We start from the raw sequence: 13294 nt of genomic DNA on the forward strand, positions 1-13294 counted from the left end.
GATGAAGGGAACGCTGTGACTCCAGTAAAACTCCTAAGATTTCCTACAGACTTCTGTTTTTAGTCTGCGACCGTGAAACTCGTTTGCTGTGGGCCCAGCATAAAGTACATTAACACACACATGTAAGTATAAGACTGTTGTATATTACTGGATATGAATGGTGTTCCAGCTCTATAAATGCTGTGAATACCATGTAATTACATCTTCATTAGAAATGACTGGAACAGCATCCCTACCAAATATTACTCTTTATTTTATTCGTTTCTTTGAATTAGTTTAGCTTTTAGTTTAAGTTTATCTCTTCGAACTGAGTAAAGCTGTTGAGTAAAGAGGTAGTGTGTGTAGAACGATGTGGCGTGTCTTGTGTGTGTGTGTGGTGGTGGGGTTGGGCAGGACAATGAGAAATCTGTGTGTTTGCCGGGAGCATAAAGGGGTCGATCACCTGGGGTGTAAAACAAGCCAGGACCACCACTGTAAAGACAAACAGGATCATTCTAATTAAAGGTCCCATATTATACAAAATGAACCTTCTAAAGGTTTTCTAACAGTCATATGTGTCCTCATAGTCTGTATGAGACCCAAACACGAGAAAATTCTGTCTCATCTCTCACTTGCTCCACTTTTTAGTGAATGTGTGCTCAAACGGGTGAGTCTGAGATCTTTGTGACCTCACAAAGGGAAATAACCACAGCCCCCAGTGGTGGATACTGTCGGATACTGACCCACCCCTCCTGGCTAGCTGAGGCTTCTCTCTAAAACCACAGACTGGGGGCAGTGAAAGCTGGATTCTCTCCCAGAGAGGGGCGTGGAGACCCCACTCATGAACATTCAAAGGTTCAGACACAGAAACGGCCCGTTGTCATTAGAGATCATTAGAGCTACTTTTGGAACGGCTGGAATTAAGAACCAAGGCTGAATTTGGGGTAAAACACTAAGAAAACAATGTTGTTGGAGCTCTGATACCTGAGAATATAAGACCTTTAAACTATCATTGAACAAATAACATTATTTAATGTTACCTTTATAAACACTTTTTTTTACATGAACAGACCACTTTAGCTTAAATAAACTTTGATTAGTTGATCAAATATAGATCTTTCTTTAAAATTAAATTACTCATTAATTAAACTATGTTTGGTTTTATGATTTTTAAAGAGAAATTCTCACTATAAACAATGTGTTCTGGGTGAGTTCTGTCCTTCAATAAAGCCAAAGTTAAATTAAGAACATGTAGCCTGACTTTCTTTCTTAAACACATTAATCACAAAGGTTGTAATGTTCAAAGCCTCCGGGACCCCCTGAGGGTCCGTACTTTGGGTCCGGACCCCAGGTTGGGAACCAGTCCTGTAGACTCGCCCCTGCAGCTGTTCTCTGAAGTGAAACGTCTTTGTTTTCATTCCATGTAAATAAGATCTACCAAGAGAAAAAGTCCTGACCTGTGCAGAGTGCAGAACCACAGGTCCACCAGCAGGTGGCAGCACATCACCTCTTGCAGGTTAAACCTTCATCTTTTATCAGACCATCTTCACCCTGCAGCCCTGACTCTGTTCATTATATCACATCTGCTCTGAGTTTAAAACCAGATATTAGAAGTTTCTGCTTCCTGTTCTTTATCTCAGGGCTGAATTACAGTAAGAACGACATGAAATCTTCATGTCACGCCTGAATATTATATTTATATCATATTTACAGAAAAGAGCTTAAACATTTTATCTGTATAACAACTTTAAACAGTTTCTCTTCTTCTGTTTGATCAGTCTGACTCATTTATTCTGGTTTTATTGTTTCTTTACATGCAGAAATAAATAAGAAGACTTCAGAGAATAAAGGTCCAATAAAGGTTTACTGCTTCTAACAGCAGAAACAAGATTCTACTAAATGATCTGGTTCAGACTGAGAGGACGGAGATTTTCCCACAGCAGCTTCACAGCTGCAGAGGATCCATGGTCCACGCCTGGAAAATAGCTGGCTCCACTCCACACCTCCACTGGCTCCCTGCAGGGCTGTGTCCTGCCTCCTCTGCTTTACTTCCTCTACACTAATGACTGCAGGTCCACACAGTCTGACTCTCTGATCCCATCCTACACCACAGCTCCACCCTTCAGGACTTTGTCAGCTGGTGTGAGGATGTCAGTTAACTTTAACTAAGACTAAAGAGGTGACGTTCTCAGACCAGCAGAGACAACAGGCAGAGGCTGCTACCACCACCATTTACTGAGGAGAAGGTCCACCTTTGTCCCCACTGCAGTCCAGCTCTTCAACACAGACCCCACAATGTTAAAATATCCCACCCCTGCCCCTGAATGCACATAGCACTTTATTTTAAGCTCAGAGCACTTTGACATTGAGAGCTGCAGGAACGGTTGTATTCTTAGTTTAACACTTTCTGTATGTTGTCTGCTGTTCTGTCTGTTTAATGATGCTGCTCCTCATGCCTTTTAAATTGCCCCTCGAGATAAATAAAGTGTTGAACTGAAATGGATTCCAGGTTGAATTACAAGCTGACATGTAGTTTACATACATGGGATTTACCTTTTCTATTGTCATAGTATTCTGTGGTTGATGTTTAATGATTCTTATAATCACTGATCTTAAAGAAAAAGCTAACTAACTAACTAACTAACTAACTAACTAACTAACTAACTAACTAACTAACTAACTAACTAACTAACTGACTAACTAACTAACTAACTAACTAACTAACCCTCACTGACCTGATGGTTTCATGTGTTTCAGGTGATATGTTGCCCCCTGCTGGTGGTTCCAGGGTTCTGCACTCTGCACAGGTCAGGACTCATCTCTGTTCTTCTTAAGCCTGGCACACACAACCATGTTTGGGCTGTTTTTGTCCCATTTTGCCTCTTCCCAACCTCAGACTGCAAACACCGGATCATCGTGAGATTTCCCTGTCTAATTATCATCTGGTCTGTGGTGTTACGAGCCGATTTGTCCCAATAATCCGCTCTGAAACGGGTCGGGGATATTTGAACATGTTCAATATTTCAGAGCTGATTTCTGAGGAACACCGACGACGTGCGTTATGACTGTGTGGATGGTGACGTGGTACAGTATGTAGCCAATCAGACAGCGAGCTGGCTGGGGAACCAGGAGGGAAATAAAGTCCGTGTTCACGTCGTCTCCAGTCTGTTATTTTTTTCATTTCTGTATTTGTCTGTTAGCAAAAGTCCCAAGACCACCATCATTCCCTCGTCCTAAATATCCTCTTCCATGCTGTGTGTTGTGTTTTCTGATTGTTTATACATGAACTGACACTTTAATAAACAATTTTGATCATTTAAATTATCTTTGTTACATGCACACACACACTTATTTAAAACCCTTAAAAAAGAACTGTTTTCTGCAGCTTCTTGTGTGTATTGGCACTCTGTAACTTCAGGTTAGTTCATTTTCAATGTTGTGCAGCCTTACTTTGAGAAATACAGAGACAACGAAGGACAAAAACATGAAATGGTGCTTCTCAAATCTGAGCCGGGTTTCAGTAACGTGGGACCATCAGACCACCATTGTTTTCAGCTGGAGCAGGTGGTAGCTCTGGTCAAGGGATGAGGGTGCAGCAGCTGTGATGAGGCACGACACACCTCACAGGACAGAAATTTATTTTAGTACATTTTTGACAACAAACCCTGAAATATAGACCAGGGCGTTGTCCACAAGACCACCAAAGTGGACGGGCAGGTAACTGTGGTTACATATGACGGCAGAAATGCTTTCTAATGGGGATGGAGCTCGTCCTCTGCCATTAAAGTAGACTGAATGTCCTCAGCTGATCAGGACACTGTGTCGTCTTGTGTTGCCACATTACCTGACCTACTTGTTGTGTCACTACAACGGACCAGCAGACGACAAAAAATGTCCTGGAACTGGCCTGCAGTGGGATTGTTATTCCAGCCTCCTAAATAATTAAATAAAAAAATAAAATAAATAAATAAACATTAACACACTTAGGCCCTGATCTATTAACGCTTTGCGTGTACTAAAACAGGTGCAGACGGCTTTGCTCCGCTAAAATCGGCCCAAGCTTATCTATCAAAGCCGCAAACATGGAACTGCGTCAGTTATCCTGGCAAAACTGCGCCGCTCTCCACTTTGCGTTTCTGAAGCTACTGCATATGCATTATGGGCGTTCCGGCCAGAAAGTGCACATTAGTGGGAGGAGACTATGCAAATAAATCTGGTTTGCGCAGCAGTGGGATTCATGTAGCCCGCAAATAGTTTGCGGTGTTTATGTTTGCTCTAAAAATAGCGTTTCTGAAAAGCAGGTGCTAATTGGCACAACAGTATACGCGCAATGGCTGCAGTAATAAATTTAAGGAGGAGGCACAGACACCATGAAAGGCGACTAAGATAATGCATTTTTTTCTATTATATTAATATATTTAGAATGCCAGAGAAGAGGATTGTGGAGACGATCCAGCGTTGCAATATTAGAATTGCTGGATAAGACTTTATCATGCCTGTCTTTTATTATTATTATTATTATTATTATTATTATTATTATTATTATTATTATTTCTTTATAGCTTTTAAACCTTTATTATTTCTTATTTGTTCCTTGCATGTTTTTATATATACCTTGGTTCCTAAAGGTTGTTGTTAGTGTGCCTTATAAATAAATTGAACTTGAATATGAAACTATATTGCAGCATTTCTGGTGACATTTAGATTTTTTTCCTCGACTTCCGCAATATTTTTATTTGTCTCCTTTATTTGTCTCAACTTCTATCGGATAAAAGTTAATTCTGCGTTTGCGGTTTCCTTGCTCTCCAGAACCTTACATGACAGAGCAAACAGCGCCGCTAAATCCTCATTTAAATACTGCTGTTTGCTCCGCAAATGATAACAGGAGCAGTCTTAATAGATCAGGCGCTAATCGTAGAAACATAACCAGAGCAAAACTGCGCAGCAAATGTTAAATAGCGCAGCAGTTTTGCCCTCGTCATAACTCAGCCCCTTAGAGAGCTGTTTATCTATATCTTTTGAGGGTAAGTAAGGAAACTTATATTATATTATATTATATTATATTATATTAAATGTAATACACAATAAATCAGTAATTCCTAGACATGCAGAAAGAACTGACGGTAAAAAAATTAAATAAATAAAAATCTTAGCCTACGTGTGAAAGGTAACGCCACATGATTTGCTTTTAATATTGAGCTGGTTATTACAACCGTAGGCTGCACAAAATAGAGGCATAGTTGCTGGAACTGTCCTGACTCTGTTATTTCTGAATAAGCCTGGAATGCAAACACCCATCCAATATGGCAGTGACGCTGCATCACGCTCCGGCGTGTAATTACATACATGTATGTCTATGTTGTCTATGGTTTTTTGCTGGCTGTTGCTATGGTTCTTCTTCTACATTTCGACGTTTGTCCGGCTTGGAGGACCAGATTGTAGATGAGTTGTGGGACAGCATCTTCATGTGTGTGTTGTTCTGTAATTACAATAACGGTGCACACCACACACATGATCAAAACTGCTGGAACTTCCACCCAATGGGTCGGGGTCTGCATCGGTCGGGTCTCCTCTCTCCCAGGTGGTGGACTCGGTGAAGTGAGACGGCTTTCATGGCGTCACCTGAACCCCGTTAATCCATAGAAGTATTATTATAATACAAATAAAGATCCGTTTACCTTCTATAGCTTCATTTTAAGGATTTAAGACCTTTTCTGGAAGAAGATTCTGTTTTATGTTTATAGCAAGTCTATTTAATTATTTATTTATTTATTTATTTATGTATTTATTTATTTATGTATTTATTTATTTATTTGTTTTTATTTATTTATTAGTAAAGCATTCTTCTACTTACAAGATCCTCCTCATTCCAACCAAACTTTTACTTTGTGTTTTGTGACTGTGTGACTTTGTGAAGTGAGAGCAGTGCAGAGCAACTAACTAATGAATTTCTGGCTGAGTATTAAGTTTCTACCTCCAGTTGTATCCTTAATGTAAACGATGCTGAACTGAGCTCAACACTGAATGAACGTTTAAATACAAGAGAAGAAGAAGAAAGAAAGAAGTAGAGCACATACACAGAGGAAGAAGGCGGGTTTTACTTGATGTAAAGCCAACAAGACGAGGAAGCAGCTCACATCACTGAGAGGAACCATGAAGGAAACATCTCTACTGTTTCTGCTCTGTAAGTAGACTTTTCTCTCTGTTCATTACTGATGATGAAGAGGAAGAAATGGAAATAAAAAGACTGAATTCAGGTCAGAAATATCAGGAAGAGATCTCCACATATTCTACCTGCTGGTGTGTTGTTGTCATTGCTTTTTCTGGAGGATTTATTTCTGCACGTTTCTCAAGGTTTTCATTTAATCTGATTTTAAATCCCATTTTTCCAGAAATCCCAGTTTGGCCTGAAAACCAGTCAACATATATGCAGAGTATGTGTGTATTTCTACTGGACTTGTGTGTTAAATTGACATGAATGTTCTTTGTATTTAGTTCTGAGCTCCCTGCTGTGCTGCAGAAAAAGTCAAGGTCAGTAAACCTTCCCAGTCTGATAAAAAGCAGATGATTATTACTTATAACAGACTCTTTATAGGGAACCTGGATAAAAAGAAATAAAAAGAAAGCTGCAGCAGAGTGAAGGCTCTTGCACCTTGGTGGAGCTTCATCTTTGTAGCTATCGGGGCCTCCATTGGCCACCCTGCAGTCGCACCTGCATCCTCGCTCACACCAGCAGCCGGGCTCGTGCAGGAGCGTAAGAAATGATGTGCACGTAGCTTCCTCCATAAACACAGTGATGCTTCAGCTTCCTGCTGACAGCACATAGCCAGCAGATGGCGTCCTGACTGTGAACAGGTGTTGACGTGCAGATGTGTTGAGCATGAAAAGGTTATTAATACTGAGAAATATCAGCAGTGTAGGTCAATGCAGGACTGAGAAAGATTTCATAATGAAAGATGGATGTTGTACAGGAAAGCATCACCATGTTTTACCTCTAAATGTTCCATCTGTCTCACCCACACATCCATCTTTACAGCATTAAATTACACAGCTGTTCCACATTTCCATCCACATTCTTTTATCCAGACTCAGGACAAACAGACTGAGGACAGTGTCTGACGTCCTTGAGACACTTTAACAGGAGAAGTGTGAGATTTATTTTAACGTTGGTCCACTTGTTGAACTGTCAGAATTTCCTCCACAGAAGCTGTTTAGGATGATCTTTTCTCTTGTAGGATGTTACAGCACCTGTACTTTTAGTTTAGAAAACAATGAAACATCAGTAGTTTTATTCTGTTTCCTTTCATCCCTCACAGCTCGTCTGACCATCAGTCCCAGCAGATCTCAGCTTTTTAAAAGAGACTTTGTGTCTCTGATCTGTGAGGACGACAGCTCTGCTGGATGGACGGTGAGGAGAAACACAACCAAGAAGACCAGGACTCAGTGTGGATCTGGGTGGGGAAAACCTGCTGGTTCTTCTTGTAGGAATGACTACATTCTCCCACAGGACTCTGGAGTTTACTGGTGTGAGTCCAGAGAGGGAGCAACCAGTAACAGCATCACCCTCACTGTCACTGGTAAGATCAGACTGTGGAGTTAGTGGTGATGAAGCTGTGTGGAAATGGATGAAATGCTGTAGTTTGTCTCTGTGTTGAGGTGGATCAGTGATCCTGCAGAGTCCTGTCCTCCCTGTGATGGAGGGAGATGACCTCACTCTGAGCTGTCAATCAAAGCCTCCCTCCAACCTCCCAGCTGCTTTCTATAAAGATGGCTCCCTCATCAGGACTGAGTCTACAGGTCACATGACCCTCCACCATGTTACCAGGTCTGATGAAGGTCTCTACAGGTGTAACATCAGCAGTCATGGAGAGTCTCCACCCAGCTGGATCTCTGTCACAGGTGAGGAGCTTCACTCTCATTTCAGCTCTTATTTCATCCACAGTCACCTGACCAGGTGGGATTCTCTCTGCAGGTAAACCTACAACCACATCTCCGCCCATATCAACAACTCCGCCCATATCAACAACTCCGCCCGCTAATGTAGCCCCACCCTCTGCTTCGTGCTCCTTCTATCTTGGTTTCATGCTGCTCCTCCACCTGCTGGTGTTCTGTCCGTACTTCATCTCCACCCTCCTCATGGTGTCTTTATATCCACACAGAGACACAGGTAACACTGAACCATTCACTGACGTGTCAATCAATCAATCAATCAATCAATCAATCAATCATGATTTTCTCTCTAACCTGCTCTGTCTGCAGGAAGTGACCTGGCCGTCTCCATGGTGATGACTCCATCCACCCAGGCTGATCAGGGATTGGCTGATGACTATGATGATGTCACCACAGAGCATCATCTAAACTGAGCTGAACATCTCATCTCTCTCTTCTCCTGATATTCTTCTTTCACATGAGAACTTTCTAGAACTGAGGTCAACATCTGTGAACAGAGACGTCACATCTGTCTGTTTATCCTGGAAATAAAGCAGTGAAGGGGGCGTGGCCTGTCTGCTCTGCTTCTTTTACACACCTGGACAGAACAGCTGCTACACTGGATCCACATCAACACATGATGAAGGTCTCTATAAGTGGAACATCATCATCATGGTAGACTCCCCGTACACGGGGAGAACATAGAACCTCCACACAGAAAGACCACTGTTCAAACCCCCCCAGCCCAGGTGGTGGTGCTAACCACCACACCATCCTGCAGCTCTAACTGCCACCACAGTTTTCTCATTATAATCATTTTCTGCTTTTCATCTTTACTTTTACCAGCAGAACCTGGTCAGTCAGTAATATTCTAAGTCATGGGATCTCTGGTAAATCCGTGTGATCAGCTGCTGCCTCAGCTAGGATGACGTCATGAGAGCACATAAAGTGGAGATAATAAAGATCTCCATCAGGATGGATCACTATGTATCTGATTATGTTTAACAAGCTGTCCAAGATGTGACGTGGAAGCAGATCCTGGAGCAGGAATGGGTGGAAACTCTGGAAATACTGCTTAGTTTCATGTTGGATGTTTGTGAGAAAGAAAGAATAATTAAAATGTTTTATTTAGTTGGTAAAGTGTAACCAGGCTGACATCATGGTGAAGCATCTCAGTTACTCCACACTATGAGTCCTAAACTGTGATGTACATGTTTAACTAACCTATAGGAATGATGATCAGCTCCATGTGCTCGCTAACTTACCGAAGGTTAATTCTATAGAACCAGAAAAGCAGAACATACTGGGTTTTATACTTGGCTTACAGGACGTTTGTAAAGGTTCATTTAGGTTTTAAATGAGTACTTTTACTGTGAGGTAGCAAGTCCCTGTTTTTATTTCATTAAAGAAAAACACCTGCATGTATAAAACATAATAAAACATAAAGCTTCCTACAGATTGCTGGGTTGGGTTATACCAAGAGACCCTGAACTGGAGCACAGCTTCGGTCTGGCAGCAGCAGGGAGGAGAACAGGAAGTAACAGGACACAAAGCATTCTGGGAGTTGTAGGATTTTCATCTTTAGATGTTTTCTGGCTTTTCTCTGGTTAAAGATGGTTGTTACATCACACAGTCCAGTTTAATATTTCCATCATTCTTCATCTGTTATTAAACACGTGGTTTACGTTTCATTTCTCTGAATTGTGTCGATAACAATCATTGTTGTCAAAATACTTTTCAAATCTTAAAAGCTTGTTTTTGTTTTATGTTCCAAATAAAGACAAAGAAAGATGGAGAACATTTTTATAACTTCATCTTCTTTGTTTTTATGAGAATATGATCACATTACAGCAGATGACATGATGCTGTTTGCAGGAAAAACACTGACATGAACAGATGTGTGTGTTTAGATGAAGATCTGTCCTAAAAACCACATCCTCATCAGACTGAGGGGCGGAGTCTCTCAGAGAAAGTTCAACAACAACCTGACATGTCCTCCATTTTATCTGCAGTAACCAGTTTAACGTTCAGACCAGTTTGAGCTGGTTTGAGGAGCTGATGAACGAACTCCTCCCATGTAGAGGAGAAAAGCTGCTTCTATAAACTAAATAAACATGAAGCTCTGTTCTATGCTGGAATCTGCTGTAAACATGTTTAAATAAAGTTTCCAGCTTTGAGATGTTTCACTCTCACATCAACAACCAGGAAGCTGCTTCAGCTCTGATCCACACACACACACACACACACACACACACACACACACACACACACACACACACACACACACACACACACACACACACACACACCTGTACCATGAATTGGTTGAGCTTTAGAAGGGCGGGTCAATTAGCATATATTCAAAACTTTTAAGTTAAACATTTAGATTTACATCTTATTTAGCTTGTAGATTAGATGAGATATAACATTTGGATATACTGTAACATAAAGCATTTAGATTAAATATTTAGTTTTAATGTTCTATTAGACCCTTGCATAGGTTATTAACAGTTATGTTAAATGTAGGAAAAATGTGAGAAAAGTGAGACAAATAATGAAAATTTGTCAGCTACAACTTTAATACTGAATTTTTACACTCAGCACCTCATACGCTCTTTTATTTGTAATTTCCCAGCTTGGGATTAATAAAATCTATGAGGCTTCATTGCACATCTTTATTATTTTGTGTTTTCATTTATCTGTTTGTTATTCTGTTGTTCCATGTCTAAAAATAAAGACATTGACATGTGATTTTGTTTTTTGTTGTTTTTTATTTTTATTTTTCTGCCAGTGCCATAAAGCCACAGTGCTTGGGGATTTGTAGTCTTTTACATATTTAATGGAATTAATTTATTTATTTTATAAAATATCTACAACAGATATTAACTGTAGAATCAAATCGTATCGTTCTTACACTATTAAATCGATTTGTGTCGAATCGGTCTGTAATAAATGGATATTGTTTTTGAATCAAATCGTAACCTGTGTATCTAGATGCATATCGAATCGTTTATCACAGAGAGATGTGCAACCCTAACACACACACACACACACACACACACACACACCTGTACCATGAATTTCTGTCTATTGGTTGAGGTTTAAAGGGGCGGGGTCAGTTAGCATATATTCAAAACATTTAAGTTAAACATTTAGATTTACATCTTATTTAGCTTATTTAGATTTAAGTTTTAGATATAATATTTAATATTTAAATATAAGAATTAGCGTTTAGATATAACATAATATTTAGACTTAGATTTAAACATTTAGATTTAAAATATAGATTATGATTTAAAATTCAACATTCACATATATTAAGATGTAAATATAAGATATAACATTTGGATATACTGTAACATAAAGCATTTAGATTAAATATTTAGTTTTAATGTTCTATTTGACCCGTGTATATGTTATTAACAGTTATGTTAAATGTAGGAAAAATGTGTTAAATGTGAGAAAAGTAAGTCAAATAATTTTAAAATTTGTCAGCTACAACTTTTATACTCAAGTTTTACACTCGGCACCTCATACGCTCTTTTATTTGTAATTTCCCATTTATGGTGAAGTAAACACTTTAAAAATAAAAAATGAGGCTTCATTGCACATCTTTATTATTATTTTGTGTTTTCATTCATCTGTTTGTTGTTCTGTTTGTACTTTTTCCTCATGTTTCTCCTCTGTGTCGGTTTGTACACGGTCTCTAACTCAGGACCATTTATGGGCTTTTAGCTGCAACTTCACCTGCATTTTACCTGATCTTTATCTACACGAGGAAACAGTAAACTGGGAGCATGGCTGCTTATTTACGTACTGGATGAAGATGATCTGCTGGTTTTTAGTCTCAGTTCTGGCCTCCAGCAGCTCCTGTAAAATCCCCTCCTCCTACAGCAGGTTAGTTCATGTCCAGATGGAGGGAAGACGTCTCTGTTTAGGACATATTGGACGTCCCTGTACAGCAGACATGTTGAAGAGGTCCTCTCTGATCTCTTTAACCTCTCTGATCTGTGTTGTTTCCTCTCCTGCAGGACAGACAAACATCGCAGCTGAACCTGGACATAACGTCTCTCTGCCATGTAGAGCTGGACATGATGGAGACATTGATGCTGTGGAGTGGACCAGACCTGACCTGGAGCCAGAAGATGTTCTTTTCTACAGAGATTTTTTACATTTTGGTCACTCCCACCAGCATCCATCTTTCCAGAACCGGGTGGATCTTCAGGACAGACAGATGAAGGATGGAGACGTGTCTCTGATTCTGAAGAAGGTGACGACTGATGATACAGGAACATATGAATGTAGAGTCTTCCAGAGAAGAACAGGCAGGGGCCAAGACTACATGTCCATCTCCATCATCTATCTGGAAGTTTCTCCTCCAGGTGAGTGTGTCTCTGTGTGTGTGGATCAGAGGTGAAGCAGCTTCCTGGTTGTTGATGTGAGAGTGAAACATCTCAGATCAGATGTTTGTGTTTTCTAAAGATGTTGTTGATGAGACTCTGTAGAAAGCAGCTGGTCTGAGTGCAGTGATCAGAGTGCAGGAGATGATGTGTGACAGCAGTTTGAAGAGGAAATGATTCATCACCTCCCTGATACTGATACTCACACCTGCTTCTCACCTGCAGGTACAACACAGGATGGAAGGAACCAGAATAAAGGACATCTTGGACTGACTGTGGGTCTGTCAGCTGCTGGGATCGTTGGGATCATTGGGATGGTTGTTGGTGTCCTGATATATAAACGACATGAGAAGAAGAACTCGGCTCCTCCTCCTGACCTGCTCTGACTTGAAGCAGTGAATAATGATTGTGTCTCATCATCATCATCATCATCATCATCATCAGGTCTGCAGCATGGTTCTCTGTCATGGAGACGATGAAACATCAGCAGCATCAACATGTTTCATCTCTGGCTGAACTTCATGGAAATGTTCCAGAAACAAACTGAACATCGAGCCTCACCAACATCTTCTATTGAAGACTCTGTGAGGGACACAGCTGTTGTTTACTGTTTAGAAGGACACTGTTACTGAAAGTGTCCCTCTGGGACTGAGTTCAGTTATCACATCAAAGGACCTTTTTACCCTCCTGCTGTGGTCGGTCAACGTGAAACCTGACTAAGCTAACAGCTCCCAGGTGGTGACGGGGTATGAAGAACGTGTCCTGAACTGGAAGCCAGTTCAGCATCGTCTGTCGACCTTTGTGTTCAAACTCTGTGTGAACTGCAGATGCAGTAAATTTTGGTCTTCACCGATCTGAGAGTCTGTCAGATCAGTCATGTGACCCTCCTTGTGGAGGTGGATGAACTTCAGGCTCTGGAAGCTGTGATGTTAGTTCTTCCAGATTAATGAAGATCATATTTATTTATTGAGAACTTTATGAATAAA

At 40.4% G+C, this 13294-nt stretch overlaps 2 protein-coding genes across 2 annotated transcripts in view; both read left to right on the forward strand.

The window, feature by feature from the left end:
- LOC121640417 overlaps positions 1 to 13294 on the forward strand; it is a 1195287-nt gene that overhangs the window by 928437 nt on the left and 253556 nt on the right. The window lies entirely within an intron of this gene.
- Positions 5881 to 9582, forward strand: LOC121640484 (low affinity immunoglobulin gamma Fc region receptor II-like). Its single transcript, XM_041986275.1, has 6 exons — positions 5881 to 6163; positions 6475 to 6510; positions 7296 to 7556; positions 7636 to 7878; positions 7952 to 8146; positions 8239 to 9582. Exons 1-6 carry the CDS (start codon positions 6133 to 6135, stop codon positions 8340 to 8342), a joined length of 870 nt encoding a protein of 289 aa, XP_041842209.1. The 5' UTR covers positions 5881 to 6132; the 3' UTR covers positions 8343 to 9582.

Source organism: Melanotaenia boesemani, chromosome 5 (assembly GCF_017639745.1).
Source record: "Melanotaenia boesemani isolate fMelBoe1 chromosome 5, fMelBoe1.pri, whole genome shotgun sequence".
In the NCBI taxonomy this organism is placed as follows: domain Eukaryota; kingdom Metazoa; phylum Chordata; class Actinopteri; order Atheriniformes; family Melanotaeniidae; genus Melanotaenia; species Melanotaenia boesemani.

Bases quoted from the DNA above. Each gene is read 5' to 3' on its own strand.
- LOC121640484 (XM_041986275.1), top strand. From the start codon at position 6,133: ATGAAGGAAACATCTCTACTGTTTCTGCTCT. The intron at 6,164-6,474 runs GTAAGTAGACTT...CTTTGTATTTAG, and splicing joins ATCTCTACTGTTTCTGCTCT to TTCTGAGCTCCCTGCTGTGC. The intron at 7,879-7,951 runs GTGAGGAGCTTC...TTCTCTCTGCAG, and splicing joins CAGCTGGATCTCTGTCACAG to GTAAACCTACAACCACATCT.